The sequence below is a fragment of the Cricetulus griseus genome, chromosome 3 (assembly GCF_003668045.3).
Source record: "Cricetulus griseus strain 17A/GY chromosome 3, alternate assembly CriGri-PICRH-1.0, whole genome shotgun sequence".
Taxonomy (NCBI): domain Eukaryota; kingdom Metazoa; phylum Chordata; class Mammalia; order Rodentia; family Cricetidae; genus Cricetulus; species Cricetulus griseus.
In genome coordinates, this window is record NC_048596.1 from 97,300,037 (window position 1) to 97,315,106 (window position 15,070).

At 43.5% G+C, this 15,070-nt stretch overlaps 2 protein-coding genes and 1 long non-coding RNA gene across 7 annotated transcripts in view; 2 read left to right on the plus strand and 1 right to left on the minus strand.

Moving 5' to 3' along the window:
* Positions 1–15,070, plus strand: part of Folr1 (folate receptor alpha) — a 349,146-nt gene that overhangs the window by 122,882 nt on the left and 211,194 nt on the right.
* LOC118238558 lies at positions 6,986–13,363 on the minus strand. The gene is made up of 3 exons (XR_004769116.1): positions 13,085–13,363; positions 12,735–12,886; positions 6,986–10,260 (listed from the first exon to the last, which is right to left on the minus strand). It is a non-coding gene; the product is annotated as an uncharacterized LOC118238558 (long non-coding RNA).
* LOC100759075 (RING finger protein 121) overlaps positions 13,429–15,070 on the plus strand; it is a 64,163-nt gene continuing 62,521 nt past the window's right edge. The window contains exon 1 of one of the 5 annotated variants that reach the window (XM_027407867.2): positions 13,429–13,625. Coding sequence is in view for 3 of the 5 variants with exons in the window: in XM_027407864.2 (XP_027263665.1) it covers positions 13,764–13,826 (63 nt within the window). In the remaining 2 variants the exon portion in view is untranslated. Of the gene's footprint in view, positions 13,626–13,684; positions 13,827–15,070 lie in introns of those variants that run through there. The other 4 variants (XM_027407864.2, XM_035442331.1, XM_027407869.2 and 1 more) reach the window with 4 other exon arrangements.

Here is a 15,070-nt window from a genome sequence, read left to right on the forward strand (position 1 = left end):
TGGAATAAAAGAATCCTCACTATTGGGTAAAACAGGTCTATGGAGACTGATGGAATATGCAAACTTTTGAGTTTGTTTCTTATAAACTTTAAAAATATATCTATATCATACTTTATAAATTTGCATATAAATAAAGTAAATTTTTTGTTTTGTTTTGTTTTTTTGTGGTAGGGTTTCTCTGTGGCTTTGGAGGCTGTCCTGGAACTAGCTCTTGTAGACCAGGCTGGTCTTGAACTCACAGAGATCCGCCTGCCTCTGCCTCCTGAATGCTGGGATTAAAGGCGTGTGCCACCAATGCCTGGCCCCTAAAGTAAATTTTTATAGGTCTGAATTATAAAAGTTCAAGGCCAGCTACAGAGCAAGGTCTTGTCTAAAAATAATAAGTAAATAAAAAAGCTGGGTGGCGGTGGCACACAACTTTAATCCCAGTACTGGGGAAGCAGAGGCAGAAGGATCTCTGTGAGTCTGAGGCCAGCCTGGTTTACAGTGAGAGTTCCAGGACAGCCAGGGCTATACAAAGAAACCCTATCTCAAAACAAAAGCAAAAAGAAAACTCGTGAGAGATTCATCTGCCTTTGCCTCTCAAGGGCTTGGATTGATGACAGAGCTAGGTATATAACAGAAAGATACAGAGGGCTTTGCAAGGCAATGAGTCATCTGCAAGGGAGCCTTGGGGCTTTCAAGTGCTTAAAGTGATAGCTCTCTGCAAACCCAGAAATAACATATGAGGTTAAGTTGAGATTCAAAAAGAATTTCAATATAGCTAAAGAACAATGGTTCAACAGCTTTGTGTAGAGTGAATTCCAGGCTCACTTACATCTCTGCCAAGTAAAAGAAGAAAAAGGAGGAGTTTATTCCACAAGTTTTAGGTCCAAAGGAGACTCTAATTCCCCAAACTCCAAAAGGCAGTTCAAATACTTAGAAATGGGCTCAACCCAGACTGCAGGAGAATTTGTGGCAGTTAGACAAAAGCCAGCATTCCTCGGGAACTTATGAAGCCAGTTCCCTTCAACCAAAAAGAGTTATTTCTTTATCACTGGCAGAAGGAACAAATGGCCACCTGTGGTGCCTATAACACACCAAGTGCATGCTGTCCTCTATGCTCCCTCAGTACCAGGACTCCATGCTAGCATTCTGCCTTTCTTACCTCCTCCCTACCCTAAACTTGCTCTAGCTCACAGGCTTCCCTCCCCCAGCTACTCATTCTCCTTATAACCCTGCTATTCTTGCTATGTGAGTACCTCTGGCTGTTCTCTCTCATACCTATAATCACAACCTTCCTGTTAACCATACCATGGGGAGGGCATGCAATTAGTTTATACACAGGGAAGCTTATATTCTTTCTCTTTCTGTGATTACTTTTCTTCAATCAAGCATCAGGTTCTAGCTAGGAACTAAAAAGGAAAAACAAACAACAACAACAACAACAACAACAACAACAACAACAAAACCCAAATCCTTGCTCCACAGTTGAACATACCTGGTTCAGCCCAGAGCCCCCAGGGGCAGAGAGATCCATCACAGGGTCAGCCAAGTGGTCCAGAGAGGAACGCACCTGCACGAAGGCCAGGCCAAAGGACTGATGGCGTGTGAAAGGTTGAGAGCAGAGCAGTCGAAGTCGATCCCATGATTCTCCTGAGGCTGGAGTCAGGAAATCATCTCAAGGAAGAAGAAGGAGAAAAAGGAGGGGCTGGAGAGACGGCTCGGTAGTTAAGAGCGTTGCCACTCCTACAGAGGACCAGAGTTAGTTCCCAGCACCCATGTCAGGTGGTTTACAACTGCCTGGAACTCTAGTTCCAGGGGATCTCACACCTCTTCTGGCCTCTTTGGGAACCAGTAGTCACATATACATATACACACCCCTCCCACATATACATGAATAAAATATAAAACTAAATGTTTAAAAAGGAGAGAGATAGGGAGGGAAAGAGAGAGACGAAATAGGGGGCTGGGCATGGAAGTGCATGGTTATAATCTGGCTAACCTTGGTTGCGAAGCAACTTTGAGGTCTGCTTAGGCTACATGAGACCCTAGCGAGAGGGAGGAAGAAAGAGAGGGAGAGAGACATGTTTGTGTGTCATGCACTCTGGCCCAGGCTTGAGCAACAGAGAAGAAAATGTGTGGCATCAACAGTTATTAGTGGGAAGGCCGGAAAGGAGAAAGTCCAAAACTGAAGAAGGGAAGACGAGTCAAGGCTACGCAGGTAAATGCCAACAGGAGGAAGAATGGAGACAGATCATCAGTACAGGTCCCTTAGCTCCTTGTTTTCTATTTAGCTCCTTGTTTTCTAACCACTCCTCCATTATAGTTTCATTCTCGTCTCTACCTTCTTGAACCATGAGGCTTTGACCTCCCTCACACTACTACCCACTCTAGGTAGCCATTCCATAGCACTGAATGCCAATACCACAAACTCGGATTCCTAACATTATCCAGTCATTTCTATATCATCCCCTATGCCTCACGTAAATGCTTCCTAAACCACACTCTTCCTTTACAAAAAGATAAACACCTCCAATTTAAACACAGATAAACAGATTGCAATCTCCTCAAGTCTAGGAATCATATCTTAAAAAACTGTTACAGTGCTCAGTGAACAGAGATCTAAATAAACAGAATCCATGAAACACTATACATTATATATATAGCCAGCATATATATATCTATATCCTTTTACCACACACAAAAACTTATTCTATACCCTTTTCCTTTTTTATAGAGCTAGAGATTAAATAAAATAGGGATCAAATAAAAACATAGCAATCTCTGGATGTGGTGCCCTATGTCTGCAATTCTAGTACCTGGAAGGCTAAGGCAGTACATATTTAAGGCTAGCCTGGGCTTCACATTGAGACCCTGTCTCAACAACCAAAACCTAAACCATGATAATGTATCAGGCAACAATAAGTCACAGGTAAATATAAATCGTAGCTCAGAAATAACCCTGATGTTCTCACCAGGCAGAACTCACACACAAGTATCAGCTTACTCTGGTCTCCTAACAGATGGAGCTGAACACAGGCTCCTCCCATAATTTATACCCAGCAGCGCTTAGACCAAGCTCTACACTGCATCTGTCCTCGGAAACACCACCATGTCTGCTTTTGCCCTCTTTACCATTTTTAAACATCCGGACCCCTGAGCGGTTCTTCCCCTCTTTTGAATCAGCAAGGGACATCAGCATGGTAGCAGGGAGAAGGGTGACGAAAGGTTTGTCCAGGGGCCAGGAAGAACGACCGACATCAATCTGTAGGAAAGCACAGCCACAGTTACCTGGGGACAAAAAGTGGAAAGGAGGATGACGATCAGAATGACCATAGATGAGAATATTGGGTGGGAAGGGGACCCTCCACTCTAGAGCCAATCAGAAGCCAGAAAGTTCTGGCAACATGTGGAGTCACACAGGGAGCCACCCATTGGAATGGAATGAAACCTTAGTCCATTAAATGATGGTGAAGGTTCACTATGCCCACCACAGTCTGAAACCTGCCCTGGAAATTACTGCTAAGGGACCCAACATCTTTCTGTCCCAAGAAAGCAAAGAGCATTCTTTAGTCTAGAGAATTCTAAGGCCAACTAATTTTTTTTTTTTTTTTTTTTTTTTTGAGACAGTCTTACTATGTAGCCTTAGCTGGCCTGGAGTTCACTTATGTAGACCAGACTGGTCTCAACTCAAGAGATCTATATGCCTGCTTCAGTCTCCTAGTGTTGGAATTAGAGAGATGTGCCATCACACCTGTCATCAACTTTTGAAATCTATAAACTCCTATGTCCAGGGCACTTTCCACCATCCTCCTGACACTGATCTTTAGAGGTGACAGGATTCTATTAGTATTAATCATTATGTCAATGCGAGAAGACTTTACCCAGACCAGAGTTCACACCATCATTCTAGAAGCAACATTCATATTGTATTTTCTTTAGCTATGTGTACATGAATGCATGTAGGGAGGGAAGAGGACAACATCGGTTGTTGTTCCTCAGGTGCTGTCCACCTTGTCTTTTTTTTTTTTAATTATTTTATTTCATATGTATGGGTGTTTTGCCCACATGTATGTCTGTGTATCACTTATATGCCTGGTGCCCTCAGAGGCCAGAAAAGGAAGTCAGATCCCCTGGAACTGAAGTTAGAGATGTCTGTTAGTCACCATGTGGTTACTGGGAATTGAACCTATTTCCTCTGGAAGAGCAGCTAGTACTCTTAACCACTGAGCCACTTCTCCAGCAACCCCACCTTCTCTTTTTGTTTTGTTTTTCGAGACAGACCTTCTCTGTGTAGCCCTGGCTGTCCTAAAACTTTCTCTGTTGACCAGGCTGGCCTCAAACTCAAGAGACCCACCTGCCTCTGCCTCCCAAGGGCTGGAATTAAAGGTGTGTACCACCACCACCTTGTAGCCATTTTTATGGAGGTTTTTTGTTTGTTTCTAGAGACAGGGTTTCTCTGTGTAGTCCTGGCTGTCCTGGAATTTGCTTTGTAGATCAGGCTGACCTTGAACTCATAGAGATCCTACTACCTCCCAAGCACTGGGATCAAGGATGTGCACCACTACTGCTAGGCTGGAGGCATTTTTAAAGTTGAGGTTCCCTCTTCTCAGATGACTTTAGCTTGGGTCAAACTGACACAAAAGTATGCAAACATCAGTGATGCCCAGGGAGCCGTTTGTCTTTACCTCCCAACTCAGAGATTATAGGGATCATGTCACCACAATTGGCTTTGTGTATGTGAGTTTGTGTGTGAGCAGAAGCCAGAGGACAACTTCAAGCACGAGTGCTCACCTTCTATCTTGTTTAAGGCAGGCTGTCTCTGTTGTTCCCTGCTGTGTTAGACATACTAGCTTGCCCATGAACTTTTCTGCTTCCTATCTCACCACAGGAGCATTGGGATTACAAATGTGTATTATCCCATCTGGTTCTTATGTGGATTCTGCAGATTCAAACTCAGATCCTTACACTTGCGTGGCAACTGCTTTACCACTAAGCTCTCTCCCTAACCCTTGCCTAGCTTTATTTACTTATTTATTGGTTTTTTGAGGTAGGATTTCTCTGTGGCTTTGGAGGCTGTCCTGGAACTAGCTCTTGTAGACCAGGCTGGTCTTGAACTCATAGAGATCCACCTGCCTCTGCCTCCGAGTGCTAGGATTAAAGGCGTGGCTCCATGACTAGCTTTAAATGTGGGTTCTAGGGCTGGAGGGGGTTTAGAGTGCTTCCTGCTCTTCCAGAGGTCCTGAGTTTAATTCCCACATTACAACCATCTGTGACGAGATCTGGTGCCCTCTTCTGACATGCAGGTATACATGCAGGCAGAACACTGTCTATATAATAAACAAATCTAAAAATAAATAAATAATTAAATAAATGTGGGTTCTAAACTGGGTGGTGGTGGCACACACCTTTAATCCCAGCACTAGAGAAGCAGAGTCAGGTGGATCTCTGTGAGTTTGAGGCCAGCCTGGTATACAAGTGAGTTCCAGGACAGGCTCCAAAGCTACAGAGAAACCTGTCTCAAAAACAAAAACAAAAGAAACCAACCCCCCAAAAAACAACAACAACAACAAAAATGTGGGTTCTGGGAACCAGATGCAATCCTTATGTACTAGGCAAGGTCTTTACCAACTGAGCTAGAGCCTCTGCCCCACATCACATTCTCTATGAATGAAGACCCTGGAGTTCTCCAACACCAAACCTTCTTCAAGGGCAAACACCACACTATCCCTTCACATCCAGGCAGGACTTATTCCAGAAAGCTACTCAGTCAGAATGAACTGAGAGAGTTGAGGGGAGTGGTTACAGTCATGCCCTTGCTGTGTTTTCGATCAGAGGCCACAAAGGACCTGAAGATGCACTCACCGACATCGATGTAACTGATGGGGACCACCCTCTCCAGCTGAAGCTCCACTTTCAGCTGCCCACTCTTGTCTCGAGGACAGCTGAGCCAAGGTCCCCTATGATTGTCGGGGTTCAGCAGGTTCTCCACAGGATACTTGGGATCCTACATTAGAGAGAGGAAGAGAGGAAACAGAAGGGTTTCTGAGCTCACAGGGAAAAATGGATACCTCAGAGTAAGGGACATCGACAATCCCATCTGCTAAGGCTCCTTAGTGTGAGAGAAGGGCACCAGGGCATCCACAGGAGCTTCGCCTCACTCTCATGTGGCAGACACGTTTACTTTTACCTACCTCACTTACCCACTACCTCATTTACTTCTATTACTTCTGCTTAGTTAAGAGATAAATAAACTGAAGCTCATGGGGCTTCAAAACTCACCCAAGACCCTAAGCTAAATAACTACACAAAGCAGAACCCCCCAGATTTCTAAAACTAGAGCTTTTAACACTACACTAGGGACTGGAGAGATGGCTCAGCGATTAAGAGCATTGACTGCTCTTCCAGAGGTCCTGAGTTCAATTCCCAGCAACCACTTGGTAGCTCACAACCATCTGTAATGAGATCTGGTGCCCTCTGCTGGCATGCAGACAGAAGACTATCTAAAAAAAAAAAAAAAAAAAAAAAACTACACTAAGTAGTTCTTCACTCATAAGACCCTTAAACAGACATTATTTCTTTCTTCTTCTTCTTCTCATATACTATGTCTTGACCACCATTTCCCCTCCCTCCTCTCCTTCAGTCCCCCCCCCCTTTCCCTCTCCCCCAGACCCATTCCTCCACCATTTCCCTTATAGAAAAGGGCAGGTCTCCCAGGGGTATCAACCAAACATGGCATATCAAGTTACAAGACTAGGCACATCCCCTCATATTAAATCTGGACCAGGTAATCCAATAGGAGGAAAAGGGTCCCAAATCAGGCAAAGGAGCCAGTGACGCCCCATTCCTACTGTTAGGAGTTCCACAAGCGCACCAAGCTACACAACCATATCAGAAGACCTAGATCAGACCCATATTGATTGCCTGATTGTTGGTTCAGACTCTACAGAGACATTTATTTTACTTATTTTTAAAAGATTTATTTATTATGTATACAGTGTTCAGTCTGCATATTTGACTGTATACCAGAAAAGGGCATCACATCTCATCATAGGTGAGGAACCAAAAATTAAAACTAATAAAAGTTTAAAAACTTAGGCCCTGAAAAGGGAACTTCTAATGGCAAAGGAAAATTTAACTCCTTAAATCAGGAGTGCCATGACTGGCACCTGATCCCCTGCTCTCAGAGAAGGAGAGGTAACTGTCCACCACTCCTGTTAACATTTCTTTGCTAACTGCTGGTAGTAAAGATCCCCCAGCCCAGGGGATCACTGACAGACCCCGAGACTTTGTAACCCTGTAACCCTGTGCCCTGTCTTATCTCACTCAAATGTATCTTACTTAAATTTATAGCTACTGCTTTACTCTGTACTTTGTATGACCTACAGTAACCATGGAAACACTGTAATTTGTGGTCCTCAACCTTATGGTCTACCCCTTTAAAAACCTCTCTTTTTGGCTGGTTGGGATCTCATTGGCCCACCATGCAGTGAGATCCTAGCTGGCCAGCTTGAAATAAAAAGAAAACTTTTGCTTTTGCATCAAAGTATCTACTCCTTGGGTTAGTCTCTGGACTCTGAACCTGGCACAATAGGTAGTTATGAACATGTTGTTTCGGGGAAGTGAACCCTGGACCTCTAGAAGAGTAGCCAGTGCCTTAACCTCTGAGTCCCATACATTCATTTACCTCCAATATAATTCTATGAAATAAGTTTTTGTTTCTGTAGTCCAGGCTAGACTCAAACATAAACCCCTCCTGAGGGCTGAAATTGTAGATGTGTACCACTACAATTAGCTAAAGATTTGTATTCTTTTTTTTTTTTAAAGATTTTATTTTTTTATTATGTATACAATTATCTGCATGCATGCTTGCACACCAGAAGAGGGCACCGGATCTCATTACAGATGGTTGTGAGAAAGCATGTAGTTGCTGGGAATTGAATCCTGGAAGAGCAGTCAGTGCTCTTAACCTCTGAGTCATCTCTCCAGCCCCCAAGATTTGTATTCTTAATTTACAACCGTTGCTTAGATATAGTGATTATTCAAAGTCATTGACAGTGACATTGAAATTTATGAAATCCCAAGTTCACTAATGCAAATGAAAATCCTTTTTGGTTGACCAGCTTTGAGTAAACAAGTGACCTTCTTCCTCTGGTTCTATGTTTCTTTATAAATAAAAGGGAAAAACCATATTAATGACTTTCGTTTGGTTTTTAGAAACAGGATATCAAGGATGATCTCCCAAGTTCTGAGATTATAAGCATGCTCCTCCAACCCCAGTCTTTTCCCCATTCTTTATCTTTTTTTGTTTTTTAAATGAATATGCGTGTTTTGCCTGCATGTGTCCACAGAGGCCGGAAAAGGGTGTCTGATCCCCTAGGGCTGGAGTTCCAGATGGTTGTGTCATGTGGGTGCTGGAAACTGAACCAGGGTGGGTCCTTTGGAATACCAGCAGCCATTCATAACTGCTGAGCCATCTCTCCAGCCCCAAATGCACCCAGCCTTGACTCATGATTTTTAACCATTTTTTTTGTTTGTTTTATTTGTTCTGGCATTAAATCCTTCTTGTAACTATAATTTCATGTGAGGATGTTTTTCCCATAAAATAAAAGTAAAGCTCTAATTAAAATATGGGCTGGGGAGGGAGGCTAAAGACATACTTTTACCCTTCTCTCCAGCTTCTAGAACAGTCTCTACGGAGACCACAATGTTAGAAGAATGCTAGTACTCTCTAAAATTCTATGACAAAACATTTCAAGGTCGATATGGTGGTACAGGCCTGTAATAAAAGCACTCAGGTGGATCAGGCAGGATGATTTGAGAGTCTGAGGTCAACCTGGGGATACACAGTAAGTTCAAGGCCAGCCTGAGCTACATGGCAAGATCTTATCTCAGAAACAAACAAACAAAAACCCCATAAAAGCAAACAATACTCGAATAAGCATGTACATCTCTGTGAGTTTGAGGCCAGACTGGTCTACAAATAGAGTTCTAGGTCAGTCAGGGACATAAAGTAAGACTTTGTCTCAAAAAAAAAGAAGAAAAAGAAAAAAAGAAAAAAAGAGAAGGGAGAGGACAAGGATGACAGTTCAAGATGGCTTGCAGGTAAGGAAGGCTAAGACAATTTTTTTTATTATTTATTTATTTATTTATTTTTTCGAGACAGGGTTTCTCTGTGTAGCTTTGGAGCCTATCCTGGCATTCACTCTGGAGACCAGGCTGGCCTCAAACTCACAGAGATACACCTGCCTCTGCCTCCCGAGTGCTGGGATTAAAGGCGTGCGCCACCAACGCCTGGCTGACAATATTTAGTTTTTCTCATGGGTTAATATAGTAGTTCTTAAGCACCATCTAAGGGGGCTCTCTGAAATATGTGGGGGTTAAAAAATAATTTATTTACTTTAATTTTATGTATATGAATGTTTTTCCAGGATGCATATATGTGCACCACATACATGTCTGCTGGATTCCCTAGAACTGGGCTTAAGGATGGTTGTGAGCCACCATATAGGTGCAAAGAATCAAAACTAAGTCTCCTGAAAACAACATGTACTCTTAACCATTGAGCCATCTCTCCAGTCCTGTGTGGGGATGCTTTTAACTGTCATAATCACCATGAAGTGTATTGTCATTAGGGCCTGGAAACCAGGGATGCTAAATTCTACCATGCTAATAACACTGCTGTAAAACAGACTTAGTCACCCAAATGTCAATGGGTAGCTTAGCATTCCTCAAAAAAGATCAGTATAATGAGAGGAAAGAGAGGGGATAAATGGATGAAGCAAATGACCAGAGGAAAGGGTGGGAAGTCCCTAATAATCCCCACGGTAGACTGGCACTGGATCTAGCCCAAGACAGGAACTGTAGAACTTCCATAAAGTGATCATATTTGATGGTGATAACTATATCCTCTTAGGTCAAGCATTGCCTTGAGTTCCCTTGATTAATTTCAATGGCAGTATGACCAAACAGCCTTTCTAGAAATTCTGGTATAGCCAGGCCTAGGGTTTTGTCAGCTATCTACAAAACATGGACAAATGTTCTACAGCTATCCACTCTTTTTAGTCATCAGAAGAAAAGCAGTCATGGCTGGTGACTAATATACCTGAGAGGAAAATGATACTACATGGCTAATCTTCACAGGAGCCATTGGAGGCTACCAGTTTCCTCAAGTACAAGGTGAATATGCTTCCTCCCAGGATATCTTCTGTTACCACGGTGGCACTGCCTCTTTTGCTCTTGATAGCTTTTGAGAGAACAAGAATCCTCACATTACTCCTAGAAAAAAAAAAAGAAAGAAAGAACAAAAGTAACATAAGCTACCTATCCTTATCTCTTTGGCAACAAGAATTATTTACAGAAGTTGGCTCATTTCTCAGGGCCACTATGGACTTGTAGGAAGCAAATCTGGATCATCCAGAGACCCAACAATTCAGACAGCCTCAAGGAAACAAAGCAGCAAATTAAATTTACACATAGGTAAGCTCCGAAGAACATGAATGGTGCCATAAATCACCTATCTCTAAGTCCTTAGGAGCCTAGGACACAATAAGGATGGGCAACAAATGTACAAGTATTTCTCTGTTCAATGGAATCTTTCTAAATTAGCTTTTCATTCCTCCAAGCTCAGTGTGGTGTCCCATGCTTATGATCCTAGCATTTGGGAGGCTAAGGCAAGAGGACACAGTTTAAGGCCAGCTTGTGTTACATAGCAGATTCAAGGCAAGCTTGGGGTACACAGCCAGACCCTGATTCAAAATGAAGTATCCTTGGGCCAGTGAGACGTATCAATATTGTTTTTCTTTTTTTGTTTTTTGGAGACAGGGTTTTTTTGTGTAGCCCTGGCTGTCTAGAATCTAGCTTTGTAGAGCAGGCTGGCCTCAAACTCACAGAGATCTGCCTGTCTCTGCCTCCCAAGTGCTAGGATTAAAGGCGTGTACTATCATGTCTGGCAGCTGATAAACCTCTCTCTCTCTCTCTCTTTTTTTTTTTGAAGATTTTATTTATTTATTTATTATGTATAGTCTTCTGCCTGCATGCCAGCAGAGGGCACCAGATCTCAAGGTGGTTGTGAGCTACTATGTGGTTGCTGGGAATTGAACTCAGGACCTCTGGAAGAACAGTCAGTGCTCTTAACCGCTGAGACATCTCTCTAGCGCCCCCCCCCCCCCCCCCCCCCCCGCTCATAAACTTCTTAATGACTTCACACAGGTGTATATACTCATGAAGCCACGGTAATGTCAGGTGTCTATCATTCTCCACTTTACTTTTTGAGACAGTTCTTGCCTCTTGCTTAACCCAGTTTAAAAACTGGCTAGGTATGCTTGCCAGTAAGTCCCCAGGATCCCTGACTCTATTTCCCAATGTTGAGATTATAGGCACCAATGGCTACTGGCTTTACTTTTTTTTTTTTTTTTTTTTTTTTTTTTGGCGGGGGTGGGGTGGTGGTGGTGGTGTAGAGACAGGATTTCTTTGTGTAACATTCCTGGCTGTTCTGGAACTCACTTTGTAGATCAGGCTGGCCTCAAACTCACAGAGATCTGCCTGCCTCTGCCTCGAAGTGCTAGGATCAAAGGTGAGCACCACCAAGGTTGGTAATTTAAGTATATGCAAAAATACACAGAAAATAAATTAACTCTAATGTGTTCATCATTCATGGTCAGTAATTCTCTGGTAACAAGTGTTTTAATGATATCTGAACACATTTTGGTGGTGGTGGTGGTAGAGTCTCAAGATTCTTTTTTTTTTTTTTTTTTTTGAGACAGAATCTTGCTACATAGTCCTGACCTTGTAACTGCTATGCAGCCCAAGCTGGCCAAATATTTTCTACATTTATTTGTTTTGTGTGTGGGCATATACATGCAGGTGTCAGAGGACAGCTTGCGGGAGTCAAAACTTCCCCTTCTACCAGTGGGTCCTGGGGATGCAATGCAGGTCACTAGGCTTGGTGGCAACTGCCTTCTCCTACCAAGGCATCTTCTGTCCCCAAAGGATTTATAGTTTATGCTTTGAGTTTTTTTTTTTTTTTTCGAGACAGGGTTTTTCTGTGTAGCTTTGAAGCCTATCCTGACACTAGCTCTGGAGACCAGGCTGTCCTCGAACTCAGAGATCCGCCTGCCTCTGCTTCTTGAGTGTTGGGATTAAAGGCATGTGCCACCAACGCCCGGTTTGCTTTGAGTATTTTGCCTGCATATATCTATATATACTACATGTGTGCTTGGTGCTGGAGGAAGCCAGAAGAGAGTGTCGGATCTCCTATACTGGAGTTACAGATGATTGTGAACTGCCATGTAGGTGCTGGGAATTGAACCTGGGTCTCCCCTGCAAAGCAGCAAGTGTTCTTAATCTCTGAGCCATCTTGTTGGCTCCTAAAAAGTTATTTTTGAGGTGAAGGTCTTACTGTGTTTAGCCCAACCCAGATCCTTCTGCCTCAGCCTCCCAAATTTTGTGATCTCAGGCATGAGATATCATGTTCATGCCAGGGTGGTCTTGAACTCCTGGGATCAAGTTATTTTGCCTCAAGAGTAGCATGTACCATCAAACCTGAATTTTTCTTCAAATATTCTCCCTGAAAATATGAGTCCATGAATACCGATATATTCATGACCATAATGGCTTTCTAATCGATTCATCACCGAGGTTTTCTATTTTTTCCTGCTATTGATCCTGCTTGGAAGACTTGCTCTCTTTACAACTTGTTTAACCTAATTTATTTTGATGTTCAAATGTTTCTCTCTCTCACACACACCTACCTTAATCAGTTTCTGGTAACTGCTCCATCCGGCCAATTCTGTGTTTAACAAAGTGCTTCCTCATGTTGTAACTATATGGTTATGTCTATGTCTCTTGACAAGGTTGTGAGATCCTGGAGAACAGGATTTTTGTTTGACTCATTCTTAAATATCTAACGTTGGAGGGAGAAAACATACAGATGATTAGCAATTATGTGCTCATTGAGGTTCCCTAGGTTCTACAGCTCTCAGTCCCTCTGAGGCTTAAGACCTCGGAATGAGTTGCTCTGTTAATTTTTTTGTTGTGTTGTTGGCCACCCTCCTCCCTTTCAGCTACTCCTCTACAATAGACAAATCCCAACGCCTCTCACCCGCGTCCATGAATCTTAAAAAGTCGGGGCAGCTTTAGCTCCTGGGCTCCAATCTTATTCTCCCGCCAATTCCGTCCGGTGACCTCCGCCTTGTGGCCAAAGCGCCACCCTGCCTACTGAAGCTCAGGAACACGTTTTGAGGCTTAAAGAAGCCGCTATTTCGGAAAGATGGCTCCCACAGGAAAGACAGCAGTTACTCATCTAAAAAACAACAAAAAGCCCCCCATGCTTGGGTTTTTATGTGTATTTTTATTCATGACACTCTTCCCGTAGAGGGCGGGATTTAAACTTCCGGGTCGGGCTTGATGCAGCATGGGAAATGTAGTTCTTAGTGCACACGCGTCTCTGCCCGTAGTCCAAGCGAGGGAGCGTCGCGAAATTAGCGCCTTCAGGGACTCTCAGTTTTTGCTCTGCACGGTGACGACTGGTGAACTATTTACACTGAAATAGTACAAGAACAGATTTTCTCTTTCCGAGGACTCTTTCCTGCTGAAGCTTGGCAGTGCACGAGAGTCGCCCTTTCTTAACTCAGAAGGAGCAGGTAGAGAGTCTCTCGGTTCCTTACAGGGATCTGCCTGTCTTGACGCTCCGCCCAGGCAGCTCCTCCGATTGGCTACAAGCGCTTGAGCGGCGGAAGCAGCTGGCTCGCGGGGGACAGGGGTGGGAGCCGGCCGTGAAGATGGCGGCAGTGGTGGAGGTGGAGGTTGGAGGAGGTGCTGTTGCGGAAAGGGAGCTTGATGAGGTAAGACGAATTGAGGGACAAGAAGGGAGAGGCATCTGGAAAGTGGAAGGAGAGGAAGTGAAGAATGGGAGCCGGAGGCCCTAGGAGAAACGGGAAAGATCCTGAGGAAAGAGGGAGCTGATTGGGAGGCGGATTTTCCATGAGGGAAATCTGAGGGCTTCTGACTCAGGGACCCCGAGACGTTCCTGGTGCAGTAGATTGGTAGTATCTCTAAGGGTGGTAATGGAGGGAAGGCCAGAGGCCAGAGAGACGGGAACGTTAAAGATTTTGAGATTATTAGATGGAGGTCCAAGGTAGGACTAAGGGGCTCTCTAGGAGTAGCATTAATTAATTGGAGGGGCGTGGACTTTTGCAAGGCAAGGCCGAGGCTTTCACTGTGGGAAAGGACTAAGAGCTTGACCTGAAGGTTGGGGGACACAGATCGGGAAGCAATGCTAATATGCTAGTATTACATCTTAGCATTATTTTTAGGTAGGAACCATCTTACTCATTTTTTCATTTTAGGGTTTGTACATACCGTATGCTCAGTAAAGTTTTGGTCAAGGAATTAATGAATAATTGAAAGTGAATGAATAATTTTGTAACAGAAACAGACCATTTGTTCATTGAGCAAACATTGTTACTTCTGTGGCAAGTCCTGGGCTAAGTGCTTGGGACACAAGAGACCTTCCTCTTGTAAAGTTTACAGTGTAGTTATAGGATAAGAAGAGGCATTGCATTGTAAATATAGTGGTGGTTCCGAGAAGAGGCCTAGGGAAAGTTTTCCAGCTGTTGAATGGTTTCCTAGTTCATATTCATTCTCATTCTCTTTCATCCTCCCTTCCCCTCTTCTCACGGGTTCCTTCAAGGTGAACTTGAATAGGTATGAACCCGTTATCTAATAAGCATTTAACAATCGGGGTATTGAATTACTTGTGGTCCGTGAAGGAGACATTGAGCTTGAGAGAATGAAAAGTACAGGGCTCTGTAGAAGAAAGTGAAGGTATGAAAGATAGGGGCCAATCTGAGGCCAAATGGTCAGTGATAGTTTAGAGTTGCTGCGTGGTCTTCTCTGTGATAGCCTATGGACTGAGATAATACCAAAGAAATAGCAGGGGAAGTAGTGATTGTCAGGGATGGAAGTAGTGGCGTCCCTGAATGGTTAGAATTTTTGAGGACTCTTGCTCTGTGTTTGCTATGGGATAGATTGGTGAAGAGCCTCAGGAAGGGAGTAGATGTAGGAAGTAATGACGATTGTATGGTAT